We start from the raw sequence: 27,925 nt of genomic DNA on the forward strand, positions 1-27,925 counted from the left end.
CTGTGCCGCTTCCACCTGGACACTGAGGACGCTGCCCGCATGCTGCCTTCTGCCCAGTCCCAAGGATCTGTCTGACTCCTGGATCTCTCCCTCAAGTGGCCACAGGTCCAGAAAACTCAGTCCTCTCAACACTCCTTTGCAGCCTCAGCTTAGTGGGGGCATCACATGCACTTGATCACTGTACAAATTCAGACCCTTGTCACTGAGTCCCACTCCTTGAAGATGTTGGTCCTATGGAGTAATGACATAAATCTCTTCCTCATGGAGCCTCCCAGCCCCACTCCTCTCATCCCCCCATGCCTAGCCTCCAGGAAAAATGTGTGTCCCTATACACATGCTTTTATGAAAATTTTTATGATTATTTTTTCCAGAAACAGATTTGGAAAATAGTATTGATGATTTTACTCCCATTAAAGCCAAGAATGTGAAAGTGATAGTTGCTCAGTCGTGTCCAACTCTTTGCAATCCCATGGACTGTAGCCCGCTAGGCTTCTCTGTCCATGCGATTCTGCAAGCAAGAATACTGGTGGGTTGCCAGGTGCTTCTCCAGGGGATCATAGCAACCCAGGGATCGAACCCGGGTCTCCTCTATATAACACTGTAAATACTGTTTTAGGTATAAATAAAACACTTAAGCTTAAAATAGGACTTCCCAGGTGGTGCTAGTGGTAAAGAACCCACCTGCCAATGTAGGAGACATAGATGCAGGTTCAATCCCTGGATTGCGACATAAGAGACGCGGGTTCGATCTCTGGGTCGGGAAGATCCCCTGGAGGAGGACATGGCAACCCACTCCAGCATTCTTGCCGGGAGAATCCCATGGACAGAGGAGCCTGGTGGGTTACAGCCCATAGAGTCGTAAAGAGTCAGACACGACTGAAGCAACTTAGCACGCGTGCACAAGCTTAAAGTAACGCTGTGAATTTTAATATGCCTACTTTCGACTTATTTGATGTTTCTTCAACTACTTTAACGTTCCGTAAAAAAAAAAATTAACCTTTAAAACTACATGAAAACATATATGATAGGAGTGGACATTTTTCCTTTTGCTTTGGGGTCTAATATGGTTCCGCCAGGCTCTCTTGGATCTTGTCTTGATAAAAAATTTTGATATTCTGTTCATTATGGATTTTTGCAGGTAATTTTGATTTTTGAAAGTACTGCATTAGTATTTATCTTGATTACTGAGTTTTTTTGGCACCACCTTAAGCTTTACATCTGAGGTGAGTGCCTCATTTGCGTCACCCTAATCTCAGCCCTGTGATTATATCCTAGCTTCAAGGGCTTCCTGGACCCATCATCTTCTGGAGGAAGCACAGGCCCTTGGGCTGGTGGGTGGCACCCGTCCAGCCTTCCTGCTGCTGCTTCTCCCATCTTCCCTTTCCTTCCCTGCTCCTGCTCCACGCAACTCCTGTGACCCAAAAGCCCACATTCCTGGGCCATTTACACCCTACTGTCCATGCCAGAATGAGCTTCCACCTCACAACCCCTTCTTGATCCAAGATTGTCCTTGTGAACATTTCCCATGGCCCCTTTACCCCCTCAATCCCTCTCAGGACACCCAAATTGATCCCACGCCCCCAAGAGTGCCCCCTGCCACGCCAGGTCAGCCGCTTCTTTCTGGAAAGAACCATCTCCCTACTCACGTCCAGTCCAGCACTGGGCATTGAATAAATGCGCATGATTCATGATCATTAACTCTCCCCTTCCCCCCAAGAAAGGACAACCAGGGCCTGACGCAAAGGTTTATTGCTAAGTTTGTGTATCTAGCTGAAGGGAGTGCAGATTATGCCCTGGACTTGTTAGACGGATGTTCCTTGCCCTTGACTACAGCACGGGCTACAGCCCATGGGCGTCAGCAAGGACTAGGTACTTGATGGGGAGTGGGGAGCAGAGGTAAGGGGACATGGGCTTTTGTCCCTGATGGTTCAGGCATGACTTTTTTTTTTCCTACCAGGGCCCTGATGGGAGGGTGAGAAAAGCTGCTGGCAGGGACAAGGGGGTCACATGGATTTGCTTTTGACCCTACCTGAGGCAGACCACTCTGGGCACAATCTGGGCTTCCTTCCGGTCTCACATCCTCTGCCTGGGGCTGATCGATGGGACCCGGACTCTGCTCCCAGCCACCCCTCAGGACAGTGTGACCATTGGCCACAACTGGTGTCAACAGTACCCTCCCTCAACAGAGTGGCTGATCTAGAGTGCCGCGGGCTGGAGGGGAGTAGGACATGACTCTGGTGTCCAAGGACGGCGTGGGCAGAGCCTCTGGGGGGAGGGGTTAGGGTACGGGAAGTTTCCAGCTTGAGTCTCTTCCTGCTACCAGGAGCCCCCAGGCTTGCCCTGACTCACTAAGTCGTCTCCATACAAGCTGCACAGGCCAGAGCTGGCTTGAACTTTGGACTCCTGAATCTGCTGGGCAGGGCAGTCACTGGCCACTGGGCAGATGGGCATCAGACCCTGTCACATGGAGGTGGTAAGGCTAGAATGGGCTGATGGTAAGCAGAAGGCTTGCTCAGAGAAGGGCTCCATGCCTGCCCCCTGCCCTTCATAAAGCTCTGGGAGGGAGGGCTGTTTGCTGAACCCAGACTCACCAGGTGAGTAATGGGCCTCCTGGGGCAGAAGAGAGGCAGGAGATTGGTCAGTAGAGGTATTGCTGAGTCACCGTGAGCTGTAGCTGCCCCAAGTCCTGCTTGCTTCTAGCTGGGGCTGGCTGTGGTAGGTCTGGGAGGCCAGTGCAGCCAGGCCGTGAAGGGCAGTGCTGGGGTGGCTGGGGGCATTGGACTCTCGGAGACCTGGGAATCCTGGGAGCCACGAGGGAGGGTTATAGGGCCTCAAGGCTAGCAGGGTTTAGGGCTTTGAGTGTGTGGCTGGTGGGGCCACAGGCTGGAGCCCAGGAGTCCTGGGGGACTGATAGGGTCATGCACATTGGGGCTACAAGGTGTCAAGGGCTGCAGGGTCTCAGGGACGCATGAGCTCAGGCACCTGTGAAGAGAAGAAGGAACAGAGTCAGCATCCGTAACATGGAGTCATATGGAGATGGGCGTGGAAGCAGTGCCCTAGCTGAGTGACTGGGGCGGAGTCAAAAGAGAGCTAGTGGGTGGGGCTTGTGAGCCGGGGGCGGGGCCTATGGCCGTAGGGGTGGAGCCTGAGGAGCTAGAGTGGGACCCGGAAGCGGAAGGGTCAGAAAGTCCGGCGACCAGACGCCAGGCAGTGGAGTGGATCCGGAAAGCTGGGGAGGGGCCTGCAGATGGGATAGGGAGCTGGGGATGGGACCCCCCCGGGGGGTACTGAGATCAAGAGGCAAGACAGAGGAGCATCCCGGCCCGCAGGGGAGCCACCTCAGAAGAGCCCGCAGTCTTTGAGGTTCTCCTTGATGATGATGTCGGTGACAGCGTCGAAGACAAACTTGACGTTCTGCGTGTCGGTGGCGCATGTCATGTGGGAATAGATCTCCTTCACGTCGCGTCGCATGTTGAGTTCAAGGAATTGCACCTTGATGTAATTGCCGGCGTCCTCATACGTGTTGGGCCCTGGCAGGGGAGGGGTGGGGGGCTCTCAGTCCCTGCTACGAAGCCTCCCCGCGGCGGCAGGAGGAGCTCAGGCCTAGAGAGTGGCTTTGGAGCGCCGCCCGGTGGCAGGCCAAGGGTCTCACCGTTGTAGTCCGGAAAGCAGATGCTAAGGTGCGCCTTTTTGATCTTCTCCGAGAAGACGTCCTTCTTGTTGAGAAAGAGCACGATGGACGTGGTGGCGAAGTAGCGGTGGTTGCAGATACTGTTGAACAGGTGCAGGCTCTCGTGCATGCGGTTCTGAGGAGGACAGAGGCTGTCGGGCACCGGGGGACAGGGGTCGCCACCCCCCTCCACCTGGCTGCGACTGACTGGCCGACCCCAGCCTGCTCTCTGGGCTCCGGGCCCCCACTCAGACAGCTCCAAGACTGTCTCCTCCTTCTCCTGCCACTCGCCCACCCTCCCTTCATTTCCTGATGAGGAGGCTGCCTCGTCTCCTCCTTCAGAGGGCTCTGGGACAAACATCCTCTCTCAGATGCTCCCCGCGCCCGCCCACAGCGCCGTCTCCTCTTTCTCCTCTCCTCCTCCCCGCTCAATCGCTCAGGCCCGGCTGGACACTCACCACTTCGTCGTCTTCCACCAGCACCATGTCGTAGGCGCTCAGCGCCGCGATGAAGATGATGCAGGTCACCCCCTCGAAGCAGTGGATCCACTTCTTGCGCTCTGAGCGCTGCCCGCCCACATCGAACATCCTGCGGGGCCATGAGGACCGGAAACCTGTGTATCAAGTCTGCCGGAGACGCCCACAGGCATCCCCTGGCTTCCTAATGCTGGCTGGGAAGCACCCAGATGGGCCTGGCATCCGGAGGGGCCAGACTTCTCTGCTGGTGGGGTGTTGGAGAAGTGGCAGGTCTCTAGAAGGGCTGGGACCTCTGCGACCAACAGGCCTCGGGCAGTGAACTTGGGGGAAGGCCTCCCCACTCCAGAGCAGGAGTCAGGGCTCAGTGTCCTACCGAAAGTTGAGGTCCTTGAAGGAGAACTGCGTCTCAATGATACCCGTGGTCTTGACACGGGAGCGCAGCACATCCTGTTCAGTGGGCACGTAGCCCGGGGTTACCAGGCGCTCCAGGTCTGAGAGATAGCTGTGGGAGATATGGGATGTGGGTAGGGTTGGGTGGAGGGGTGTGCCAGGGCCCCGCCTGCCCCCCACCCCTGTGCCTGGCCTGTGCTCTCACTAGCCAGCAGAGTCGTTGAGCTGGTACTCTGAGGCTCGGTCGAAACAGGCCTGGATACCGGAGTCCTTCCACAGCCGCTGGATGATGTCTGACATCTCCTTGGGCATCGTGCCCTCCTCGATGGTGTCTGCCATGTGCATCAGCTTTCGGGCGTCGTCCTGAGGGCAGGGGAGTGGTTGGTGGTAACCAGGGGCTGGGGCTCAGCCTCGAATCCCCAGAGGCCCTGTTCAGCTAGTCTCTTGACACACCTGGCGCGCAGAGTCTCCGTACTGGATGTTGAGTGTGGTCATGGCGCGCACAATGGCCAGGATGGACTGTAGCGTGTTGCCATAGATGATGGCAATGAACTCAAGACACTCTTCCAGTGAGTACCCGTCCTGGTGGATAATCCTACAGCCACGGGAGCCGGGTCAGCACCTCTTGGGCGGGTCAGGGATCAGACCTCCAGGGCGCGCCCAACCCCAGGGCCTCAGGTAGGGCAGGGGCACCACCCACCCCCAGGGCCTCCGATAGGGTAGGGGCACTCACTTCATCTGCTTGACAATGGTACTCTTCCCGGATTCACCGGCACCTGGATTGGAATGGAAACCCTGCCTCAGAGATGCGCAGACCGCACTGTCCCCTCTATCCCACCTGTTTCCCTACCACACTCCCCAAATAAGGTCCTAATACCCCGGCAGCAAAACCTAAATGTCAGGAGTGACCAAAGCGGGCTGATGAGGCGAATGGACAACCTCAACTCTGTCCTGGAGCCTCCAACACCTTGTAGGCTGTCTTATTTTTCGGAGGCCAAAAATAAAGAAACCTTGAGCTCCACCTTGTGGACGATTCTGGTACTACATGCATGGGATTATTTGAGCCAGGTCAACCCCTGCTTTTCCACCTGGGATGGAAGGGAGTGTCCCCAAGAGGCTCAGAGGGAATTAGCACGTTTTGCTGGGGGAGAAGACAGAGCTGACAGTCCTTTTGAGCCTGCTCTCGTGTGGGTGTCGGGCACAGCTAATGGGATTTTGGCTTAGCCTGTCTTCCCTGGGGTACTCTGGTTTGGTCTCTCTACACACATTCACCTGTCTGTCTGAACCCTGGACAGCCTGGGAGAAGCCTGAGGTGCCTTCTCAAAGCAGTTCCTTCCCTCGGTGGTGGCGGCAGGAGGAAGTACTAGATCAGTTCTAGCTCCCCTCACTACCCATGGGACCAAGGACATGGCTTTCTCTATTCTCCACTGGGCCTTAGTAGCTCTCTACATCTTTCACCTGTCCTGCAGGTCTGCCAGCAATAAAGCTCTGGAAACTGAGGGCCACTGTGTGTGGACCTGGGAGGTCCTGGAAGCTACCTACTCTCAGGAGGACTGTGACCTCCTTCCCAAGGGAGCAGCCTTGTTGTGGTGCTCCCGAGGCCCCTGGTTTCTGAGCCCTCCTCAGCAGGCCCATCAAGCTAAAGGCTGGGGTTTGAGGGAACATAGCCAGGGCAAATGTGGGCCTTGAACACGTCTCTAAAAAAAGTGTGATTGGCACACACATCTTGGGAGGGGAGGTTGCCTGAGGTTTGAGCCCTCCAGAGAGGGTTTCTGCGGGATACCTAGCCTTAGGGAGCCAAAAGTGTCACCCATCAGGCCTGGTCTTGCTTGGCCTGGGCTCCACTCTGTTGCTAGGCTGTAGGCTCATTCTGTTTCCCAAATCACACCTGCTTCACAGAAGGGCCACCTGCCTGCCCCCAGGCCTCTGACTGGCAGACGTGGCCCCTCCTCAGCCCACCCCCTTACCCAGAAGCAGCAGTTTCACGGTTCGAGCATCTTTCTCAGCATCTTCTTTCAGCTTCTTTTCCAGCTCCCTTGAGTGCTTCTCCTCAGCGCTGGCCCCAGCCCCCATGGTCCTGGCAGGAGGTGAAGGAGGAGGGCCGTGAGTTGGTTCTTCCGGATGGAGGGGTTCCCCAGAGCCAGGCTCAGGCTAGCCTCTGGCCTCCCTGGACACCCTTCTGACCCCAGAACTGGGAATCCAATGGCTGTCTACAGATCTGGGCAGGGCCTGGTGGGGCTACTTAGTAGGATTTGGGGGTTGTTGGTATCTAAGAGCCAATCAGAGACAAGGACAGGTGAATCCAGCTCAGCCCCCAGCCCTCCTAATCAGGCTGGCATGGCCCCAATCCCTCACCTGCTGACTCTGCACCCCACTCTTTGCCGCTCCCCAAACCCTCTGGGAGAGACCCTGGAGTCCTAGTCCAGCTCCTGCTCTAAAGCAGGGGTACAAGTTCTGGGGGGTTCAGGCTCAAAAAGGGGAAGAGAGGGCCTCAGTTCTGGGGGTGGGGGTAATGAGGGGAGGGCCTGGGAGCAGGGAGGAGAAGGATAAGCCTGCAAGGAGCACCTGCCCACTGTCTAGTACTGGGCTCAGCACTGCTCCTTGCTGAGCTCACACCAGCCTGGCGGATGCACCACATCACTGCACAGATGAGGAAGTGGAGGCTCAGAGGATCACATGGCAGGAGGTGGTTGAGAAGGGCCGGTGACTCTAGGCCAGGGTTCCATGCTTAATAGGGAGTCAAGAAGGAAAGGTGGACATTGCATTTGCCCTGTACCAAGGGCTGGATCCAACCTGGGTGAGGCCTCTACCTGCCTCCATGATTCCAACAGACTTGGGTGGGTGTGCATGTATCCTGTACTGGTATCAAGCAAGACAATGACATACGTTTGTCTGTGTATACTTGCATGTAAACATGTGCCTGTGCTTTCGTGAGTGCCAGTGTATGTCTATGCTTGCTTGTTTGTGTACCACGTGTGTGTGCATGGATGCTTTTGTGCACTTCTCATGTGTATGTTTATATGTGCACTTTGCTGTGCTTATGTGGGTTAATGTTGCATGTGTGTGAATGTATAATGCATGCACAGGTGAAATGCATGTGTGTGGATTTGCCTGTGTGCACGTACATTTATGCACGTGTCTGCCTGTATGTGTGCACACTTGCACATGCGTGTACCCATAAACTTGAGGTCAGCAGTGTGACCTGCAGAGGTGGCCAGGCTCTTCCAGGGAATATCTTGCAGGCCTGTTATCAGATGGGAACAGAGTCCCAGAGCAGGTCTGGCATTCCCAGGGGAGGAGCGGATGAGCCCCACTCCTCTTCTGTCCCTTGTGGGTGCTCTGGGACCTGTCAGGGATATCTCCAGGGCATGCCTGCCTCAGCTTAGGGGTTAGATGTCTGTGTGGGGTTCAGATGGGACAGGGTGTGCTCCTAAGTGGAAGTGGTTCAGCTGAGCATGTAGTGTTGAGTTGCAGCCTCTGGAGTTTTGCCACCTCCCATGAGAAGACTCAGATCCTGGGCTCTCAGCCCCCTCCTGGCTGGACTCCCCAGAAAACTTGCTGCCTTAGCACTCAACTCTTGCAGACGCAAGGCTGCCAGGGCCCCATATTCTGGGCATTGAGACTGTCCCTAGTGTTGGGCAAGCTGAACAGGCACATGTAAATCAATGAAGTTAGAACACTCTCACACCACACACAAAAATAAACTCAAAGTCGCTTAAACACTTAAATGTAAGACAGGACATCATCAAACACCTAGAAGGGAACGTATGCAAAACAGTCTGACATAAATCGTACCAGTATTTTCTCAGGTCAGTCTCCCAAGGCAATAGAAATAAAAGCAAAAATGAACAAATGGGACCTAATCAAACTTAAAAGCTTTTGCACCTCAAAGGAAACCATAAACAAAATGAAAAGACAACCTAAGGAATGGGAGAAAATATTTGCAAATGATGACTGACAAGGTCTTAATTTCCAAAATATGCAAAAAGCTGATGCAACTCAACAACAAAAAAACAAATAATCCAATCAAAACATGGGCAGAAGAACTAGACATTTCTCCAAAGAAGACATACAGATGGCTGACATACATATAAAATAATGCTCAACATTGTTAATTACTACAGGAATGCGAATTAAAACTACAATGAGGTACCACTTCACACTCGTCAGAATGGCCATCATTAAGAAGTCTACAAATAATGAATGCTGGACAGAGTGTGAAGAAAAGGTAACCCTCCTACACTGTTGGGGGGCAGGCAAGTTGGTAGAGCCACTAGGGAGAACAGTATGGAGGTTCCTCAAAAAACTAAAAACAGAGTTGCCATATGATCCAGCAATCCCACTCCCAGGCATACATCTGTAGAAAACTGTAATTGAAAAAGATACATGCACCCATATATTCATAGCAGCACTGTTCACAATGGCCAAGACGCAACCTAGACATCCATCAACGGATGAACGGATACAGAAGACGTGGCACAAAAACACACTGGAATACTACTCAGCCACCAAAATAAATGAAATCATGCCATTTGCAGCAGCACAGATGGGACTAGAGCTTATAACACGAAATGAAGCAAGTCAGAAAGAGAAAGGCAAATACCGTATGACACCACTTATATGTGGAATCTAAAATATGACGCAAGTGAACTTTTACAAAACAGAAACAGACTCACAGACAGAGAACAGACTGTGGTTGCTAAGGGGAGTGGTGTGGGGGGGGGATGGAGTGGCAGTTTGGGATTAGCAGATGCAAACTATTACATATAGGATGCATAAACAGTAAGGTCCTACTGTATACCACGGGGAACTAAACTCAATACTTTTTGATAAACCATAACAGCAAAGAATATTTTAAAAGAATGTATAAATATATGTATAACTGAAGCACTTTGCTGTTCAGCAGAAATTAACACATTATAAATCAACTATACTTGAATTAAAAAATTCACACACACACACAACACACACTGACCCTAAACATGTAGGAAGTAGACACTGGTTCTGGGAGCTGGGAGCTGGTGGCTTCAACATCTGCCCTGCTGGGTGAGGGGAGATCCATTCAGGAGCAATAGATTATCTGCGCCACCTTCGACTTTTAGGTTCCATTTGTCTTCTACCCCACCACCATGCTGCAAGTGGGCCCTGGGAGTCTCTGCAGCCTGTACACTGCCCAGGGGGTTGGGGTGGTACAGGGGCCCAGGTGTGTGAAACCAACAAAAACCTGCTTTCTACATATTGGCTTTGCTTAAAGTGGGACTATTCCACTGCCTCCTTGTCCCCCCCAGCTCCCCTTGCCTGCCAGGTATGGCCCTGAGCCCTGCTGGATCCCTGAGCCTCCCTAGCTACTGGCTTCCCAGGTGGCTCAGTGGTAAAGAATCCATTTGCCAATGCAGGAGATACGGGTTCAATCCCTGGCTCAGGAAGATCCCCTGGAGAAGGAAATGGCAACCCACTCCAGTATTCTTGCCTGAAAAATCCCATAGACAGAGGAGCCTGGCGGGCTATAGCCCATAGGGTCGCAAAGAGAGTCGGACATGACTGAACATGCATGCGCATCAAGGCTTGACTCATTAACTTTGGCCCAGGGCCCCCAGCCCCACTTCCTCCTCTCCAGCAGATCCCCACTTATCCTGGTCTTCCCTGCCTCTGGACATTTGCTTGTGCTGGGCCCTCTGCTAAGAGCTGGCTGGAAGGAGACAGGAAGAATGGGAATTTTGTTGATTCTCGGGCCAGGGGCAGCTGTGCTGTGAAGGCTGTGGCTCTGTCTTGCCAATTCTGAGTCCTGAGTTCCTGGCAAAACACAAAGCCAGGTGAGAAAGCAGTGTGAGCAAACGATCAAACGGCTGAATGAATGACTGAAAGCTGAACTTCCAAAGGAGACCGTGGGGGAACCGGTGGTCAAGCTACATTAGTGGAGGACAGAATCTGGGTGTGGGCTGAACTCCCACCCTCCCTCCTGCGCCAAGGAGAACACCAAAGTCCAGTCCCAGAGCCAGTGTTTATTAGCAAGATGGAACCCAAGGGCAGGTGCAGCCGGGCAGCAGAAGGCTGCCAGGAGCTCCCACCCCACTACCCAACTGCCCCCCAGAGCTATTTACACCCATCATCTGAAGTGGTGGGCAGAAGGGAGCCCTGGGGAGCCCCTGCAGGCCCCAGGCCTCTGCCATGGCCCTTTCTCCCCTCAGTGCTACCTGAGCCTGGCCCCTCTGCTGTTCTCCCAGCCCCCGAGTCACAGTGGCACAGAAAAAGCGAAGAGGAGGTAGAGAGGCCAGGCAGGGTGGGAAGGAGGGGCCGGAGGGGCTGCCCCACCCAGGCAGGGCTCCTCTTCTTCTATCCCCAATAAATAGAGAATAAATACCCAGGAAAGGGCTGGCCTTGACTGAGTGCCCCTCTCCCAGGCAGGCGCTGGCATCCTGTGCCACCCCCTTCTTCCCTTCTCGGAGTGCATCTGAGCCCCCGCCCCCCACCCCCAGTCTCCAAAGCAGTCCTCGCCTCCACGTGCATGCCAGCAGCACAGGCTGATGGAACACACTGGCAAAGGTGTGTGTACAGTCCGTGCTCTATCCAGGTAGAGCCTGCTCGCTCCCCGTGTCCTGTCGATCCCGCCGGTGGCTGTCGAGCAGGTAGACCCCCAGGTGAGCCTGGGGACTGTGGTCCTGGCCTGACCCGGCCAACTGGCTGCGCCTGGTTAGGTGGGCTCCGTTTTCTGCTGTCTCTGACCAGCTTGGGTCTAAGTTCTGGACGATGCTGCCGTTGAGGCAGGTTATTTACAACCCACCAATAAATACTGTCTTTGCAGGGGCAGGGTGTATATAGAATATAGATATTTTATATATATATATATATATCTTTTATATTAAAAGGAACAAGGGCTAGAGGCTGGCCCATTGCAGGGCTCAGACAGCAGGCCTCATGTGTCCGGTGGGTGGTGGCGGCGGTTCCGGGGTTTTTTCTGGTCCTGGGGTTTAGGAGGCCTGGGTGCCCCTGGGGCCTCCCTGGGACTGGGGGGCACGTGGCGCCAGTAGCCCTGGCAGTACTGGTGGATGAGGCCCACTTCTGGCTGGGCCAGCAGCTGGGCCAGCTCTTGGTAACGGGGCTTTGGGGGGCCGGTGCCCGGGGGCGGTGGAATGCTCGCAGCTGGCGGTGGAATGCTTGCAGCTGGCGGTGGGAAGAGGGCCGTACGGATGTCTTCCTGGCCCAGGACATGCAGCTGCACCCGTGTGATGATGTGCTTGAAGTTGTTCTCGGTGGCTGTACAGGAGTAGAGGCCGCTATCACCAGACTGCAGGGCGCGGAGCAGCAAGCCCTGTTCAGTGCGCAGGAAGCGGTCGTCCGCGTGGACCTGCAGGGGCAGGGGGTGGAACTCAGGGACTGCAGGACCACCCTGCTGTCCCCACCAGATCAGACCACCTTTGTGGCCACCCCATGGAGGGACACCCATCTGGAATTTCCATGGAGCAAGAAAAACCCACAGGAAGTGTTCATATGACATCTGAATGGCATATGACACTGCCATTTCCGGAGGAATGACCATAAAGGGAGTCTGTACAATGAGGGAATTCTGGAGCATACATACAATTTCTATTTAATGAGAATAAACGGATGTTGGGGCACCCTCCTAGAATTTGTTTAAGAAGGGACTGCCTAGAAGCTATTTCCATAATACGAGGGCTACCCGATAGAATTTCCAGATGCTGGAACTCATCCACGTGACAGTTCCATACAGTGAGGTACACCGCCAATCAAGTACACATATGGAACTCTCACATGAAAAGGCATGCCTACAAATAGTTTCCATGTACTATGGAAACCCCACAGAGTTTCCATATAACTGGATTCACCCAAATGATTTCCACACAGGGAAGGGTGCTTGGAAGGACTTTCTTAGAATGAGGGCTGCCCCACTCTTGGTTCCTATACCACGCTTCACCCACGTGGAATTTCTACTGTATGAGGGATGCCCCATCCACGGCAAGGACCATGGGGCACAGGAAGTCACCTCGCGGCGCCGGTCACTGGGATCTCGCTGGAACAGCCACTTCACGGTAGCCTGGGGCGAGCGGGGCTGGCACTCAAGGAAGGCTGTGCTCCCTGCCACACCGTACTGCACAGACTCCACGGCGTTCTTATTGGCTGCAGAGCAAGAGGGTGCCACGTGAGAGCAGCACCGCCTCTGGGCAGACCGTGGGCTGGCGGGGGGCACACACAGCCACACACACCCCCACACACACACAGGCAGGGCTGTGCCCTCAGGCATCCACTCCTGGAGGGGGTGGCCAGGGACATCCCTTCTCCAAAACCCCTCACCTCCACGGACCATGGGAGGGTCTGTGCAGTGCGGGCCCCGTGACCGGCTCTGCGGCCGCGTGGTGGTAATGAGACACAGCACACTCACCGTTGGAATTGAACCCACGGCACTGCCGGATGGGGTTCCCGTGCCGGACATCCTGCCGGCGGCTCCGCCTGGATGAAGACAACTCCTAAAGAAGTATTCTCAAGAAAGCTTGTCCCCCCGACTCCCCACCACCAGGTCTCTAGAACCCCAAAACTCCAGGCTACTAGAATGCCTCACCCACAGAGACCCCCCAGGGATATATCACATCCATCTCTAGACCCCCAGGACAGAGCCTTTTAGTCAGAATTCCCAAGGTCTCAGGGTCTGCACCTCTTAGAGGACGCTGTGTAGCGGGAACAGGCTTGGCCATCCCAGGCGCAGTAGGGGTCCCGGGCGAGGCAGCAGTCGGCACAGGCGGCCCCATATGCCTGACAGCGGTGCAGGCTCAGCTGTGTGACGCCCACGGCTGAGGCCACGTACAGTTGTTGCTGTGGGCAGGGGTAGGGGCTTGTCAGTTCCCTCTTGGCAGCCAGCTTTCCTTAGGAGCCAGCTGAGCTGGGCTCCTCCCCTTCCTGTTCGGTGCCTCAATATCCCCCATCTCTCTTTACCACGGGCTTGACCCCAAGGGGAGGTGGGCTCCATGCCCACTCCCAGCCCACCTGGCCTAAACTCACCCTCTTGGAAGAGATGGTCATGGTCTTAACAGGTGCTGGGTCCTAGAAGAAAACAGGCGTTAGCGTGCAACCCTAGGGACCCCCCTTCCTGTCCTGACCTGGAGGTCTGAGGTTAGGAGGTGGCACCGAGGGCAGCTGTGGTGAGTGGGACAGGCCCGGGTGGTGTCACACCCACCTTGAAGACCTCGACCTCCTCTAGCATGAGCTCCTCCATCTCCTGGTCGTCCTTAGGCAGCACGATGACCTTCTGCACTGTCCCGCGGTCTGGAACGGGCCGGGCAGGGCCTCAGCGGGGCTGAGGGTGCTGGGAAAGGGGCACCAGCCTCAGCCCCTTCCCCCACCAGGGCCCAGACCCCCCAGGGGCAGTGGAGTGGGCGTGCTCTATGCCAAGGTGGAAGAGCAGCCCCCAGATGAGGGGAAGAGGTCTAAGGGGGCTGGCCCTGCATAAGGAGGGTGCCACAGCTAGAGTCTGCCCCTCTGCCCCCAGACCCTCGTTTGGGAAGCTGAGAACAGGATGCAGGATGCGTTCCCCTGGGTTGACAACTACTGGGACAGCGGTGAATGTGGTCTGCATGTGCACACGAGAGCATGTGTGTGCTTGGACCCGGGTGTCCTGGAAGTGCCTGCCTCTGTCTTCCCTCTTCCTGCCCAAACATGGGTCCCCAGGCACCCTGGGTCCCCATTCTCCCGGCCACCAGGGATGAGGATGGGAATGGGGTTTCCCCACCCCCATTCTCAGTTATCCTGGTAATAGAGGGCTCCATAGGATGAAGGAGGTGGCAGGGGTGACAGGGACAACCTTGTAGCAACCCCCTAGGAGGTCAGGGCCCAGCCCTGTGGGTCAGCACCCTCCACCCAGCGGGCCCAGCGTGGGAGGGGCTGGGAGCAGCAGTGGGTACCTGTGCCCAGGAAAAGCACCTCATAGCGCCCGTCGGCTGCGTCCACCTGGTCCACGGCCACAGTGGTGAGACGGTAGGGCGCGCCTGTGCGGACCACCAGGGGCCGCCGCTGCAGAGGGTAGATGGCCTGGTACATGAGCGGGTGGCTGCGCATGAAGTTGATGACTTCATCAGGGTAGTCTTTGGTGGACTTCATGGACGGCGTGAAGGTTCCGCCAGGGCACTGCAGGCAGGTGATGAGCGTCAGGCCCAGCCCGCCCAGGGCCTGCCGGGCCCATTCGCTCCAGAAGAGGTCTCCCCTGTCTGTGCCTACCTGCTGTCTTCCCCTGCTCCGCTTCTCAGAGCCGCCCCCCATCTGGGCTTCTGCCCTCCACCCAACGTCTCTGCAGGTCCTGCTCCAGCTGAGGTCCCAAGGTCTCACCTGGCCAGGTCCCATGGCCATCTCCCCAGCTCACGTGCCATGACCTTGTGGCAGCCATCTGGCAGAGCTGACCATGGCCTTTCCAGGTCCTCATCCCCACCCACTTGTCTGCTTCCTCAGACTGCTCTTCCAGACCCCTGCCCCCGACTCCACCCCCTGCTCAGCGGGAGCTCCTGCCCCAGCCTAGCCATGTGATCGGATCATGATGTGTTCCTGCTTCCACTCCTGCAGTGGCCCCATCACACCAAGATCCGGTGGGTCGCCTCCCTGCAGGGGCTCCTGCCCACCCCCCCACCTCCAGCCTGTCTTGAAGACTTCCCCCACAATTTTTAGCTCCCCAACAACCCCTGCCCCTGCCCCCAGAGGGTGCACCCTGCCACACCCAGCCACCGTCTCTGTTTCAGGATCCTAGCTGGCTTCTTTCACAGCCTGACACTGTTTGTAAACGGTGGAGTTTTCTTTTTAACTTCAACTTTATAGCGGGTGAATAGGGAGTTTATACGTGTGTGTGGTCCACCCTTCCCCCCGCCCGCCACTTGGCTATGAGTGTCACAATGGTGGGGCCCACGTCTGCAAAGGGCCTGACCCAGCAGAGGTCTCGTAGAAAGAGAGGAAGGGGAAAGGCAGGCTGAGCGTGGTCCTCACCGTGCCGGGCCGTGGGTAGGGCATCTTTCCTGAGAAGGGCATCCACTGGTAGTTGGGGCCCTCCTTGTGGGCAAAGGGCCCATTGAAGACCATGCGGATGTCAGCCATGGAGTAGACACACACGGCAGAGCCTCGGAACACAGAGCTGCGGGCAGGGCAGGCTGCTGCTGTGGGTGGGGCAGACCCTTGGCCCAGGGCCCCTCCCCAGCCTGCTTTCGCCCACAGCTCCCCACCAGGATGGGGTCCTCCACAAGTCATAGCCCCTCAAACTGCCACCCGCTGCTACTGCTGGCCCTGGCCTTAGCCTCACCCCGAGGAGGTGAAGACAGCGTAGATGACTGGGTTCCTCACATCCTGGGTCTGCTGGACAAACACATCCTCTGGGGATAGAAAGAGAGGGGGCTGGGAGTGTACCCTGGCCAGGAGCCCCAGAGCCCTGCCCACTCCAGGGAGGGGGCACACCAAGCTTTCCTGACTACCCATCTGGCCGCCCTCCCCTGCAGTGGCCACTGGCCCCGCCCAGGTGCTCACGGAGCTCGTCGAAGTGGGTCTCGATGCCATCCTCGCCTGGCACAGAGCAGACCAGCCTTGCCTTCAGGAATGTGCTCCACTTGTTGACCAGGCAGCAGTGGCCGCCGTCATCATTCTGGTGGGGGTGGGCAGGAGCTGAGTCAGATCAGCTCGCTCACCCCCAAGACCCCGCCAAAGCCCGGCTGACAAGAGCCAGGACTGGGCCTGGGCAGGGGGCAGCAAAGGGGCTTCGTACCAGGCAGATCCGCCCAATGCGGGCGTACACGGCAGGGCTCTGCGGCGCCTCTATGGACCGCTCACGGAAGAAGAAGTAGAGCTTGTCATCGTTGCGCTCGGCACTGTCAGGGATGAGCTCGGCGTGGATGAAAGAAGGGTCTGCGGGCGGGCAGGAGTCAGCAGGCAGGGCCCTCCTCAGACAAGGTTTCTTGCCCAGGTCAGGTGCAGGAACACCCCCAACTCTTCCCTTAACCCGGGATAAGAAACCACCCTTGCCCTAGCCAGTCAAGGGCCCCCAGATTTTCCATGAGTGTTGCCTTAGGGTCTCCGTGCAGCACCCCAGACATGCTGCCCGCTAGAGCTGTTGCAGGCTGTTCTCACCATTGAGCCACCGAGAGTTGTACTGATCCGTGCGCATGGCCGTCTGCTTGCCAAGGGTGCGGAAGATGGCTGCGTCCGTGCCCATGAAGTCGATGTACACGCCTGCATAGAGCTCCTCATCTGCAGGTGGGCCAGTGAGTCAGGGGGACAGTGCACAGCTCAGGTGACCTCCGGGGCAGGGGCCCATCTCCCCCGCTCAGGTTCTCCCAGGCAGTTGTACCACCAGTGGGGCGCTGGGGACTGTTTTGACGACTGGTTCTCGGAAGACTGGGATTGGTCGCAGTTGACTCTGATAAGCAGCCAGAGCCAATATCTATGGTGTAAATGCTCCCACTATGGCTGATTTCAAGCCATTACCCTGAATCACCGAGCAGAGTGGGGAAGAGCTGCTCAAACCAGTGGATAGTATTTCTCACGGATATTCACAGAAGATGTAAATAATCTCAAGAGTATAGATAATAATAAAACGTAGTAAAATAATTAGGAAGTAATGAGTTTGGAGTATCTTTACAAACTTTGTCTTTACAGTAATTTAACTGTAAGCTTATATAATTGACTTTTTAATAATATCTGTGTTTAATAGCTGGCCCACAAAATACCTGAACATTTAACAGAAAATCTGAAGTGCGCTGGCTCCAGCACACCATTCCAAGGGTGCTCCTCTAAGGTCCTCCCAGCAGGTCTGGTCTTCCCCCATCGGACTCCCTGGTCTGGATCCTGCCATCCAGCTAGGAGACCTTCTTCCCAAGATGGGGGAAGATAAAGCCCACCCACTGCCTTTCCCAGGCTTGGAGGTGGCACACTGCCCAGCAGCTGCTGAGAGGCAGACTTGCTGGGCAGCCGGAAAACAGGCTGAGTGCAGGGACCTGGGTCAGCATGGGGCTTGCCCGACCTGGGGGTAGGGGCCTGCAGCTGCTCCTGAGGCCCCAGGCAGGACTCCTTCTCAGAGAACCTTCTCCCAACTCCCCCAGACACCTGGCCAGACCAGAAACCAACTCTCCCAGTCAGTCTCTGGGCCAACACCCTCCATTGGTGCTGCCTTGTGGGCCTCTCCTGGTCTCCCAGACAATCTAAGGCACACTCTGGGACCAGCCCTCATACAGGCCTCAGTGCAGACCCCACTTGTCTTTTCCCAGGGAGGCTGCAGTCTGGAGGGCTCTGATCTTCACATGGACCCCAATGTGGATTTCAGGGTAGAATCTGGCCCCCTGAGCCTATCCCCACCCCACCCCCCATCCAAGGGGCTGGATGGAGACTCATGCCACCTCGTCTCTGCCCCTCAGCTACTGGGGTCTGGTCTGTACCCTTCCCCTTTCCAAGAGAGGCCACACTGCGGGGGACGGGTTTCAGACATGGCAATCTCACAGTCTCTTCCCTGGGATAAGTGCTGGAGCCATGCTCCCTGCTCCAGAGGCAGAGGTCACACCTTTTGGCCACAGAACTGGGGTGGGGTGAGGGCACTCACTGATGAGGGCTGAGGCTGTGTCCAGCTTGGGGTCGTAGGGACACTTGCCCTTCCCTGACTCGAGCTTCTCAGGCTCCAGGTAGAAGACGTAATCCTGCAGGGCAGAGAGGGGCGCAGCGTCGTCCAGGCTGTCCCACAGCCAGGGAAGGTGAGGTCCACCAGGCTCCCAGGGTGACAGTGAGCCCCCAGGGGAACCCTGAAGCCACCCTGCTTCCCTTCCCAGATCTCACTGGGTTTTAACTCCATCTGGCCAGGTGTCCCAGGGCACGGCCATGCTGTGGGTTCCCAAGAAGTTGCTTCCTGGTCCAGGTCTCAGATAAGACCTGGACATCACAGGTCTCAGAGGACTCTGGTTTGAGGACCATGAGAGGGGCATGAGGTGGGCTTATGGGGGCTTCAGCCCCTCCATGCCAACTGGTTCAGGAAGACTCTGCCCAGGGCCCCCCAGTGGGCCACAGAGGCACACCTCTCTGAGCTGTGGCTGCCAGTCTCAGGCCACAGAAGGGCTGCCGACCTGACCAGGGCAGGGGGACTGGCCAAGGGCCTGGGGTCCTGCCCTTTGCCGTCAGGTCCTGCCAGGCCCGAGGGCTCTGAGGTTATTGTGCTGCTGGGTTTTGCGCCCTACCTGTGGTCCTTGGGACAAACTAATAGAGCAGGGCCTTTTCCCTGCCCCTCAGCAGAGCCCCCAGCCCCACACATCTCTGTGGGGAGCTGGGAGTTGAGGGGTCTAGCCTGGACCACGTGGAATTCACAAAGCCCCCCAGACCTCCCAGCCCATCCCTGCAGATGCTAGGAGGCAGGCTGGTAGAGGCACTGGGACCAGGACAAGCTCACGAGGTTAAGGGAGGGAGAAGAGACAGGCAAGAGGCAGGAAGAAGGCGCAGCAGGGGGCAGGGATGGTGATGGGAAGGTGCACACAGGCCTGCTTCCAGTTCCACTCTGCACACACACGGGGCTGCACACAAAGCTCGGCACGCGCCACAGCCAACACACGGAACCCATTGTTCACACCCTGGGAGCGCACACACACAGTCTGAGCGGTCCCACCTTTCAGCACTCCCTGCCACAGACACACCAGCTCAAGTGACCACTTGCTCTGTCACTCACCGGCAGCCTCTGCCCCCCTGCCCGCCCCTGCCCAGCCCCGGCCCCCCCCAGCCCCGGCCCCCAGTGCCCCCTCCCTCCAGTGCCCCCCAGCCCAGCCTTGTCCCAGGTCAAGCCTAGTAGAAACACAGTTCTGCCCCTTCCACCCCGGACATGGGGGTATGCAGGACACCTGCATTAATGCACGACCAGGGAGGCCTGGGGCACGAACCCCTGAGAGCTACGTCAGGCTGAACATACGCGCCATATTCCCGCACTGGGTGCTGAGTAAGGTGTGGGCTGGAGAGTGCCCTACGCGTGCCCACGCGTATGTTGGTATGTGCTCACACATGTCTACACACGTGTTCTGAGGGTGGAGGGATGGCTGTCCCCAGGGCTCCTGTTTTCCCCAACTGGTGACTTCATGATTTCTCGTCACACTGAGGCTGACACGAGTCCAACTGGGAATGCCTTCAGAGCCTGAGGGCACTGCAGGGAAAGGGGTGGGAGGGGGCACACAGGTAGACAGAAAACCCTGGGGAGGCTGGCCTGGGGTGCGGGTTCCTGGCTGGAAGGTCAGGCCCGGGGTGAGTTCGGTGCTGAGGCAGTACTGGCTGGCAAGGGCCTGGAGGGATGAGGCCCACCTGGCGTGGGGCTGTGGGCGTCGGGTAGAGGGCGCCATCGGTGGCTCTGCTGCCTCGGCCTCTGACCACCTGCATCTGGGTCCAGGGAGTGGCCTGAGAAGACGAGGAACATGGGTTAGAGCCAGGGGTGGCAGGGGCTGGGGGAGCGGGCTTGGGCTGCCAGCCTCTCACACCACACATGCCAGGGACACACACAGGCGCACCTGGGCCCCCTGAGCTCACACATGGCTCATCGCCGTGAGGACATGTCCACACAGCTGGGGCACGCCTGCACACACCCATGCCCCTTCAGTCCAGTCGCTCTCACACACACTCTACAAGGTCACACCAGCTCACACGCATGCCCACATGGAAATGGAGTGGGGTAGAAGCGGGCAGGTGGGCGGGCAGAGCTGAGGAAGGGGCAGCTCTCCCCCAGGCCGTGCGGCAGAAGCTGACCCAGGCATCCAGCCTCCTAATGCTGAGGCCCCCGCCAGGCCCTCTGGGTTGGCTGCAGGGGGCACCGTCCACAGGCAAAGCCAAGAGAACTGCTGCCGGGTATGGAGTGAGTGCTTACTACACGCCAGGTACAGTGCTAAGTGCTCTGAGAGCATCAGCTCACTGCCGCCTCCTCACACCGACCTGTGAGAAAGGCAGCTATAAGTCCCGTTTTCAGGTGCGGAAACGGAGGCTCTGAGAGGTGGAAGAAGTCACTCACCCACGGCCACAGGGCCAGGAGGTGGCAGGGCTGGGGCTCAGGCCCGTGCTCCCGTCAGAACCCTGGAAGGCAGCTCCTAGTGGGGGCGGCATCGGGCCGGGGCGGGGCGGGGCTTACCTCCGCGCGGCGGCCACGGTTTACATAGGCGCACACGGGGTTGTAGGCTCCGGTGCCACACACGTACAGGTGTGTTCGGTTCCAGGGCTGGATGAGCCTGACGAAGTTCCCGCACTCACCCTGGGGCCGGAGGGAAAGCCAAGGAGATGCCCCAGATGCCTGCCAGGCCCCATGCCTTCCTGGGGTCCCCGTGCCCCCTGCCCTCCCCACCCCAGCCTACCCGTGGACCCCACTGCACTCACGTTGCCATCCTTGCCTGAGAGCACGCACTCTTCAATGCGCTGTGGGGTGGCTGCCCAGTGGATCTGCCAGAGAGGGGGATCAGAGGGCCTGCCGGCAGGGGCCCCGCACCCTGGGGCTCACGTCCCCCAGCATCCCCCGCCCCACATCTGGCCTGGCCCTTACAATGAGGGGCTCGCGGTTGATGTCATGCAGGTCCAGGGACAGCACGTAGTCCTTGCTGCCCACATACATGCGGTCGTGGTCCTCGTCCTTGAACAGGATTCGGTAGTCGCTTGTGTTGAGAAGGAAGTTGAAGAAGTGGGCGGTGCCTGTGGCCTTAAGCTCTGTGGGCGGAGGGTAGGGCAGCAGTGGGCACCTGGAGGCCAGCCAGCATCCCCTCGACAGAGGCAGTAACCCCGCCCCACAGTCCTCTTAGCCCTCTGCTTCCCCTGCAGAGCCTTCTTGGTAACCTCTTGAGTTCCTGACATTCTCGGAGGAGAAAATGGGACGACGGGTGGGCAAGCCAGGGAAGGGGCCACACCCAAAGCTGGGGCCCTGATTCATCAGCAGCCCAGCCAGTCTCCAGGTCCCAATGAAAGCACAGTGGGCGCAGGCCAGGGTGCGTGATGGCATCAAAGACTCTGCTCAGGTGGGGGTTAATGCTCCCACGCTCAGGGTGGGGCCAGCTTCCCACAGGGGCCTAAAAGGGTTAATGAGCAGGGGGGTGGGGGTGGGGGCAGGTGCATCAAGGGAAGCCCGAAGACGCTGGCACAGAGCCGGGGCACCCAGTCCTCACCCCAGCTGCCAACAAGGCAGGGGGCAAAGCGGGCACACACAAGGTCCCCACCGTGTCAGAAGCAGGTTAGCCAGGACACCGGAAAGCCTTGCTGGAAGCAAACTGCCCAAGATATCTTGGGCTTCCCCCAGACCCCATGGGGTTGCTGATGGTGGAACCCTCAGGCCACTTCCTGGAACTAGCCAGGAAGTCCTTCCCAGGAAAGAGGCCTGCCCTCTAGAGCTACAGCACCCCCAGGGGCTGGGAGCAGTGTCCATCTGACTCATCAGTTTCCCTTCCATGTGGCCCACTGACCCACAGGCTGCTGGGGGAAAGCCGTCCTTTCTGAGGATGAAAGACAGGAGGGAACTTAGCTAGTGACACGCCAATGACAGAGGATTCCAGGAAACTTGGGAACCTTCCTCCTCTGGGAGAGGGAGTTCCGAGGGGTCCCTGTGGCAGGCCCCTCCTCCACCCACCCCCAGCTATTTTCAGCTCCACCAGAGAGGAGTTGATTGTAACCAGGGTGATGGATATTCACCAGCACAGGAGACTTGAGCTGGCGGCACACAGAACCAACAGTATGCATGTATGCACCCAGCCCAGGTATACACACCTGTACATATCGGTCCTACGCCACATGAGGCACCCAAGGGAGATCAAACATGTGCAATCTCCCTGCCCCACAGCTGGTGACCCATTTCACAGGTGGGGCACTCGAGGGAGAGACCTGGAGAGGGGGAACAGCTGGGATCTGAGGTCCTCCTCAAGGTGGAACCAGCAGGGGGCTCTCTCCCATTAGCCCAGGCTGCCTTCTACTAGGGGCAGTTGTCTCTGACTGGCCTGGCTGACCCTGACCCCCCGCTGTGCTCTGGAGAGCTGGGAAGGGGGCTGGAGAGGCTGAGCCTGAGAGCAGCTCTGAATGGGAGCTTCAGGATGTGCTGAGATGGGCGTGTGAGGCGGGCCAGGAGCCAGGGGACTCCCACAGCAGACCCGGAGGCCACGTCCGAGGCCGTGCCCTGCCCAGCCCTGACTATGGCAACAAAAGAATACAGGTGATGACCTTGGCCCACCGCTGGGACGCAGGGACGCCAAGGGATCAAAGGGCCGATCCCTGCCTGGCTTCGGCCTCGTTGGCGGTGCCTCTGAAGTCCTGGGCAGGGCAGCCTGGGCACCTGTCCTGCACCTGTTGTTGGGCCACTCGGAGTCCCCCGCCTGGCCACCCAGCCATCGTGACAACAGGAAAGTAAACACTCCCTCACCCCCAGGGCCAGGAAGTGGCCAGAGAGGAAGTGGGGCTGCCAGCGGAGCCCCCCCAGGCTGGGACAGCCCGCCAGGGGTTATTTATACCCTGGCTGGGGGCATGGCCTTGACAGTGCCCTTACCCGTCCTGCTGGGCTAGGGGGCATTTGGGGGGCAACAGAGGGAAGGGAGGCGAGGCTCAAGTGGGCACCTTCAGACACAGAGATCTAGGGTTGGGGGGAATTTCAAATATCTAGCCCCAGGGATACAACCGGCTATAATCCCTACATCCCTGCCCAGCCCCATGGGCCCCTATAATCTGAGCCCTCCCACTCTACAGTGCCAGGACCCCTCAAGTTTTCCAAATCCCCCTCTCAAGTTCAAAGTGCTGCGAGGACAGAGGAGAGGGCCATTCAGCAGTGAGGAAACAGACCTACAGGAGGAGCAGGAGGCTCGGTGACCTGACCCTCCCTCACTCCCTCCGGGTCCCCACCCTGTGGGTAGAGATGGGAATGGAGGGAATCATCCCTTGTCTTAGTCATCCCGTGTCTATCATGAGCAAAGCCCTGTGCTCACAGCATCCAGTTTACAGATGACAGGCAGAGCAGGAAAGTGACACATCGGAGTGCGCAGAGCGCAGGATTCCCGCCCAGGTCCATGGCCTTTTGGACCGAAGGAGGGGGCAGCTCTGGCAGAGCCCATCCTGGTGGTGGTGGTGGGGACTGCCTGCCAGGAGGGCCAGGGCCGGAAGGTGACTCGTCCTCCACTTACAGGGCACATGACTCAGGACCCTCGGGACCCCTCCCAGTGGCCACGGGATATGGCGTCAATGGCTCTGTTGTCACAGGATGTGATGTTTTGGTCACTGTGGAAACAGGCAGGTGTGGGGAACCCCCATAAGGCTGTATAGAGTAGGGAAGGGGTGGGACAGGGGTCAGGAATCTTTGGCCCTGCCATGGGCTCCTGGCATGGGCTTCAGGAGCCCAGTTGGGGTCACTGAGTGCTCATTTCCTGCAAACCAGATTGTAGTAAAGAATTACAACAAGGGTCCCTGTGACAGCCCTGCAGCCCCAGCTCCAGACAGGAAGACTGAGGCCCAGGGGAGAGTGGTGCTCACCTTAGGTCACCAGGCAAGGACTGAAACTAGTATCCTGTCCCCACCTCCCCTCTGCCACAGGGTGAAAGAACAGGGGGTCTTCACTCCTCCAAGAAGTGCGGCTGAAGGCAGGTGGTGGCTGAGTAGTCCTGGGCATCCTGCTCTGACACCTGCAGCGTCAGCAGGCCTACAGCCTAGGGCTGCCAGCTCCAGTGAGGGGCAGGGACTTGGGCCCAGGGCACTTGGGGGCCTAAGCAGGCATGGGTGTGCGAGGAGGAGCTGACATGGACCCAGGCTGCTCACGTCCTCAGGCCAGTCCCCACCTCTGCTCCACTTGTTCCAGGCCCAGCTCTGATAGCAGGAGTGTCACCCCCCTGCCGCAACCCCAGGAAAATACAGACGGAGGGGCCAGGGCACAACCAGCCCAATCCAAGGCTCTGCGGGTGCCAGGGATTCAAGTCTGGATGAGCTCTCATTTTGGGGAGAGAGGGTGGTGTGCCTGGGTGATGCTCCAGGGACGAGCTCCCCACCCCCAGGCCCTCTTGCAGGCTGGGCACAGGCTGGGTGGGGTAACATCCGGGAAGGCTTTTCCCGTCATCGGGAAGGAAGAGCCTTTTCTGGCATCGGCCACCTCATTTCCGCAGCCGTTCCCAGCCTTGACAGTCTCCCATGGCCATTAGACACTTGGGGTCCTGGCCCAGAACGGCCTGGCAAAGGTCCATGGGCAGGAACTTTCTCAGCATAGAGGAGCCTAATCCTGGGGGGTCTCTGTTTCCTCCTCTCTGGGAAGCACTTGATGCCTCACTTGAAAGGAGGAGGTGGGCGAGGATAGTGCTGAGGGGGCGTGTCTGCAGCCCTCACCCGCAGACCCCGAGTGGGCGGCCCCCGACCCCTGCTGCCCGTCTCTAGGACACCAGGTCTGTCGCCAGTGAGGCAGGGGCTGCTGCAAGAGGGGGGTCTTGGAGCAGAGATGGGTACCCCGCCCCCTTGGTTACAGCCCTACAAAGCAGCAGGCCTTGACTGACAGTGTCACCTCCGGGGCTGTGCATGGGTACTGCGAGCTGATGGACAGGTCCTGGCAGCCCAGCCCTGACCTCTGACTTCATGTGGGCTGGGGCAGCCCTAATTCCTAAGATGAAGAGAAATGAGGCAGAGGGTGAGGGGCAGGGGTGTGCCAGGGTCTCTGTTAGGTCTCTATCCTCCAGTCCTTCTGAGGAGGGAAACCAAGATGGAAAAGGAGATGGGGGCAGGAGCAGAAGGGGAAGGGTCCCTCCTGGACACCCTCGTGGGCGCTGGGCAGGGGTGGCCCCCAGCCCCTTCATCACTCCCCCAAGCTGTGAGGGGCCCCAGAGGAAGGCCTAGGGGCTGGGCTGGCCCCCTGGCTCTCAGCCTAATCCTCTTTTAATGAGCGGCCAGCCGGAAGGCCTCAGCCCCTGGCCGCAGCCTTGCAACCCCGGAGCTCCAGCCAGGCTGAGCAGGGGGCAGGGCAGCCCTAAAGCCTTTGCAGGCATCTTTCTCCCTGCTCAGCACCCCACCTCCCACACACCTCAGTGCCAGGGTCCCGGCATCTGCAGGGATACACCGGGGTGACATGTGCCTTGTGCTAATCCTCTCCTAGGCACGTACCATTTATTCAGGTCCAGGTCCCACATGGGGCTGAGCAGGGGAGGCCATCACCTTTGATTCAGGGGCTGATTCCCCCAGTCCCTTCCCTCCGCCACCCCTCGGGATGTTCTAGATGGGAACCCCTAGAAGCCAGACCTAGGGGTTTGCCTAGGGCTTAATCTGTCTGCTTCCTGGGATGGGGGGCAGACTCTAGGTTCCTCTGGCCCCAAGCCCATCAAACTCTTCCCTCTCCAGTCCCATCTCTGCATCAGGCTGTCCAGAGCGGAGACCCACAGGCCTCCCTAGGAGCCATCCATACTCGCCCCTCTTCCCCCTAGGCAGGTGAGCCAGGTCGGTGCCAGCAAAACCAATTACAGCAGCTCTCACCCAATTAGCAACTAATTATGGCCTCGTAGTCCATTCAACATAATTAACATGTAAATGACTCCGCGTGTTTATATTCAATAACAGCTCTGATTGAATTTAATTTAAAAGTCTGAACTGGGGACCCTGTTACCGTATTTTACCACTTAGAGCTGCCACTTCCTGGGAATGTCAGCTTCTCCAGGGGAGAGGGACCCAAGGCCAGAGTGGACAGCGGAGGGACAGGCACCAAGACAGTGGCCGAGAGGGTGGAGATGGTTGTAGTCTCTGGCTCCCTGACATGCCTATCCCAGGGATATGGGGAGGTGGTAAGATCAGACCTTGATGGGACCCTCAGGATAGGAAATCCTCTGGAACAAGGGGCCCCTTCTCAAGAGCTACTGTAAACACTGCAGCTGTTCAGTAAACACCAAGCTGGAGCAGCCCAGCTGGGCTAAACTCTGCTGCGGGCTCCCCTCCCATTTTAGGGGCAAAGGGCTGGAGGCTGGGGCCCGGCAGGCCCAGGCATGCTGTTCCCACGCCCGTTCCGCCCCAGCGCCCACCTGCCCCGCCCAGGAGAAGACAGGCTGGGGGCACAGCTCATCCCGACCCAGGAAAAACCAGCAGGTGGGAAGCGGCAGCAAGGTCACCCTCTGGCACACACAGGAGGAGAGCAGAGGTTGGCCCTACACCTCTCCCCAAGAAGGATGTCCAATGACTTTCAATCATTGTGTCCTAGCTGGTAGGGGGCCCTCCATCCAGGTGCCTCCATTGAACCCTGCCCAGCCCCAGGCCCACATGATGCCTGATTGTTCTAGGTCTGGGCTGGTGGCTCCAGCGGCCAGGACATCCTACCTGGACCCGAATGGTGTGCCTAGGAGGACACCTTTGGCAATCTGTGGGCCAGGCAAAGTTCAGAGCTCTAGCCCAGCCTGGAAAAGACACAGTGTGGTCAAGGAGGCAGGCTTGAAGGAGCAGGGTAGCCCCCAAGCCTGGGGTGGGAGGAGAGGGCCTGAGCCAGGCAAGCAGCTCACACTGGAATGTGCCCCCAAGAAGTGGGAAGTGAGTGGGAAGAGGGGCGGGTCCTGAGGGGAGGGTGTTACCCATCCCTTTCTCAGGTGGGGAGAGTGGATCAGAGCCTCCAGTTCCGCAGGCCTGGGGGCCCACCCCTCCTCCCACATTCCAGACCTGGCCCGGAAGCCCCTCACTCCTTACTCCACCTCCTCCTCCCCTCTGTGACTGCAAAAGACAACAAACTCTCCATGGCTCATTTACTCTGATAAATCAACCAGACGGACAGGCCAGGATAGGACCAACAGGCTGGTGGGTGTCAGGACCCTCCCCCTGCCCTGGGCCCCGCCCCCATCTCTACCCTCTTCAGACTCCTGGAGTCCGTCCCTGCAGGCCCATTCACCCACCCAGAGGTTCCCAGGGTATCCCAGACCGTCTTAGCTCCCTCCCCAGTATTCAGGTGGGGAAACTGAGGCATAATCACACAGGCAGCTGTGTGCTCAGGGTCAGCCCTGGGGCATATGGTGGGGCTGTGTCAGGAGTCCAGCAGGACTCAGCTGGTCACCAGTCCAGAAAGGCAGCGAGTACTCTACACAGGCCTGGTGCTGGGACTTGGAGAGTGCTGAGCAAAATGACAGCATGGGCAGCCTTGGGTAGAGGAGCCCGGAGTGCCACCCATTCTATCCCGGATGCCGCAGGAGCCCATGAGGCCCCCGCATTCTAGCAGCTGCTCTGCAGTTATAGTGTAAGACTGACAGGAGCCACCCACGCGGGCTGACCAGCAGGTCCACACGGTGGACTCTGCTCCTGGAAGGAAATGAGGGCATCAGCATGGAGCCCTAAATGGGAAGAAACAAGGTTCTTGGCCGGGTGCAGAGACCTGAGAGGAAAGAGCATGTCCGGGTAGGAAGCCAAGCAGGGTTCATGGTGGTGACGGAGGAGATGGAGGCAAGAGGGGACCAGG

The 27,925-nt window shown here is 57.9% G+C and overlaps 2 protein-coding genes across 6 annotated transcripts in view; both read right to left on the bottom strand.

Annotated features, from left to right (window-relative positions):
- Positions 1 to 1,732: 1,732 nt before the first annotated feature.
- On the bottom strand, positions 1,733 to 10,388 carry GNAT1 (G protein subunit alpha transducin 1). 2 transcript variants are annotated; one of them, XM_019984865.2, is made up of 10 exons: positions 9,512 to 10,388; positions 6,504 to 6,613; positions 5,270 to 5,312; positions 4,990 to 5,131; positions 4,742 to 4,899; positions 4,520 to 4,648; positions 4,129 to 4,258; positions 3,653 to 3,806; positions 3,339 to 3,530; positions 1,733 to 2,982 (listed from the first exon to the last, which is right to left on the bottom strand). In XM_019984865.2, exons 1-9 carry the CDS (start codon positions 9,568 to 9,570, stop codon positions 3,340 to 3,342), a joined length of 1,116 nt encoding a protein of 371 aa, XP_019840424.1. In that variant the 5' UTR covers positions 9,571 to 10,388; the 3' UTR covers positions 1,733 to 2,982; position 3,339. The 2 variants fall into 2 exon arrangements, 1 of the variants encoding a protein (XP_019840424.1); XR_011563041.1 differs by having other exon boundaries at positions 3,339 to 3,806.
- Positions 10,389 to 10,518: 130 nt separating this feature from the next.
- SEMA3F (semaphorin 3F) overlaps positions 10,519 to 27,925 on the bottom strand; it is a 39,111-nt gene continuing 21,704 nt past the window's right edge. For 3 of the 4 annotated variants that reach the window (XM_070776684.1, XM_070776683.1, XM_019984861.2), the window contains 17 exons: positions 21,053 to 21,213; positions 20,890 to 20,952; positions 20,648 to 20,767; positions 19,834 to 19,926; positions 18,107 to 18,200; positions 16,642 to 16,761; positions 16,280 to 16,419; positions 16,045 to 16,159; positions 15,824 to 15,893; positions 15,514 to 15,658; positions 14,448 to 14,670; positions 13,724 to 13,812; positions 13,549 to 13,590; positions 13,205 to 13,362; positions 12,935 to 13,002; positions 12,539 to 12,672; positions 10,519 to 11,881 (listed from right to left, as the gene is read on the bottom strand). In XM_070776684.1, the coding sequence (XP_070632785.1) occupies positions 11,450 to 11,881; positions 12,539 to 12,672; positions 12,935 to 13,002; positions 13,205 to 13,362; positions 13,549 to 13,590; positions 13,724 to 13,812; positions 14,448 to 14,670; positions 15,514 to 15,658; positions 15,824 to 15,893; positions 16,045 to 16,159; positions 16,280 to 16,419; positions 16,642 to 16,761; positions 18,107 to 18,200; positions 19,834 to 19,926; positions 20,648 to 20,767; positions 20,890 to 20,952; positions 21,053 to 21,213 (2,267 nt within the window). In that variant the 3' untranslated portion in view covers positions 10,519 to 11,449. The remainder of the gene's footprint in view (positions 11,882 to 12,538; positions 12,673 to 12,934; positions 13,003 to 13,204; positions 13,363 to 13,548; positions 13,591 to 13,723; positions 13,813 to 14,447; positions 14,671 to 15,513; positions 15,659 to 15,823; positions 15,894 to 16,044; positions 16,160 to 16,279; positions 16,420 to 16,641; positions 16,762 to 18,106; positions 18,201 to 19,833; positions 19,927 to 20,647; positions 20,768 to 20,889; positions 20,953 to 21,052; positions 21,214 to 27,925) is intronic. The other variant, XM_019984862.2, reaches the window with a different exon arrangement.

The sequence above is a fragment of the Bos indicus genome, chromosome 22, assembly GCF_029378745.1.
Source record: "Bos indicus isolate NIAB-ARS_2022 breed Sahiwal x Tharparkar chromosome 22, NIAB-ARS_B.indTharparkar_mat_pri_1.0, whole genome shotgun sequence".
NCBI classification, from domain to species: Eukaryota; Metazoa; Chordata; class Mammalia; order Artiodactyla; family Bovidae; genus Bos; species Bos indicus.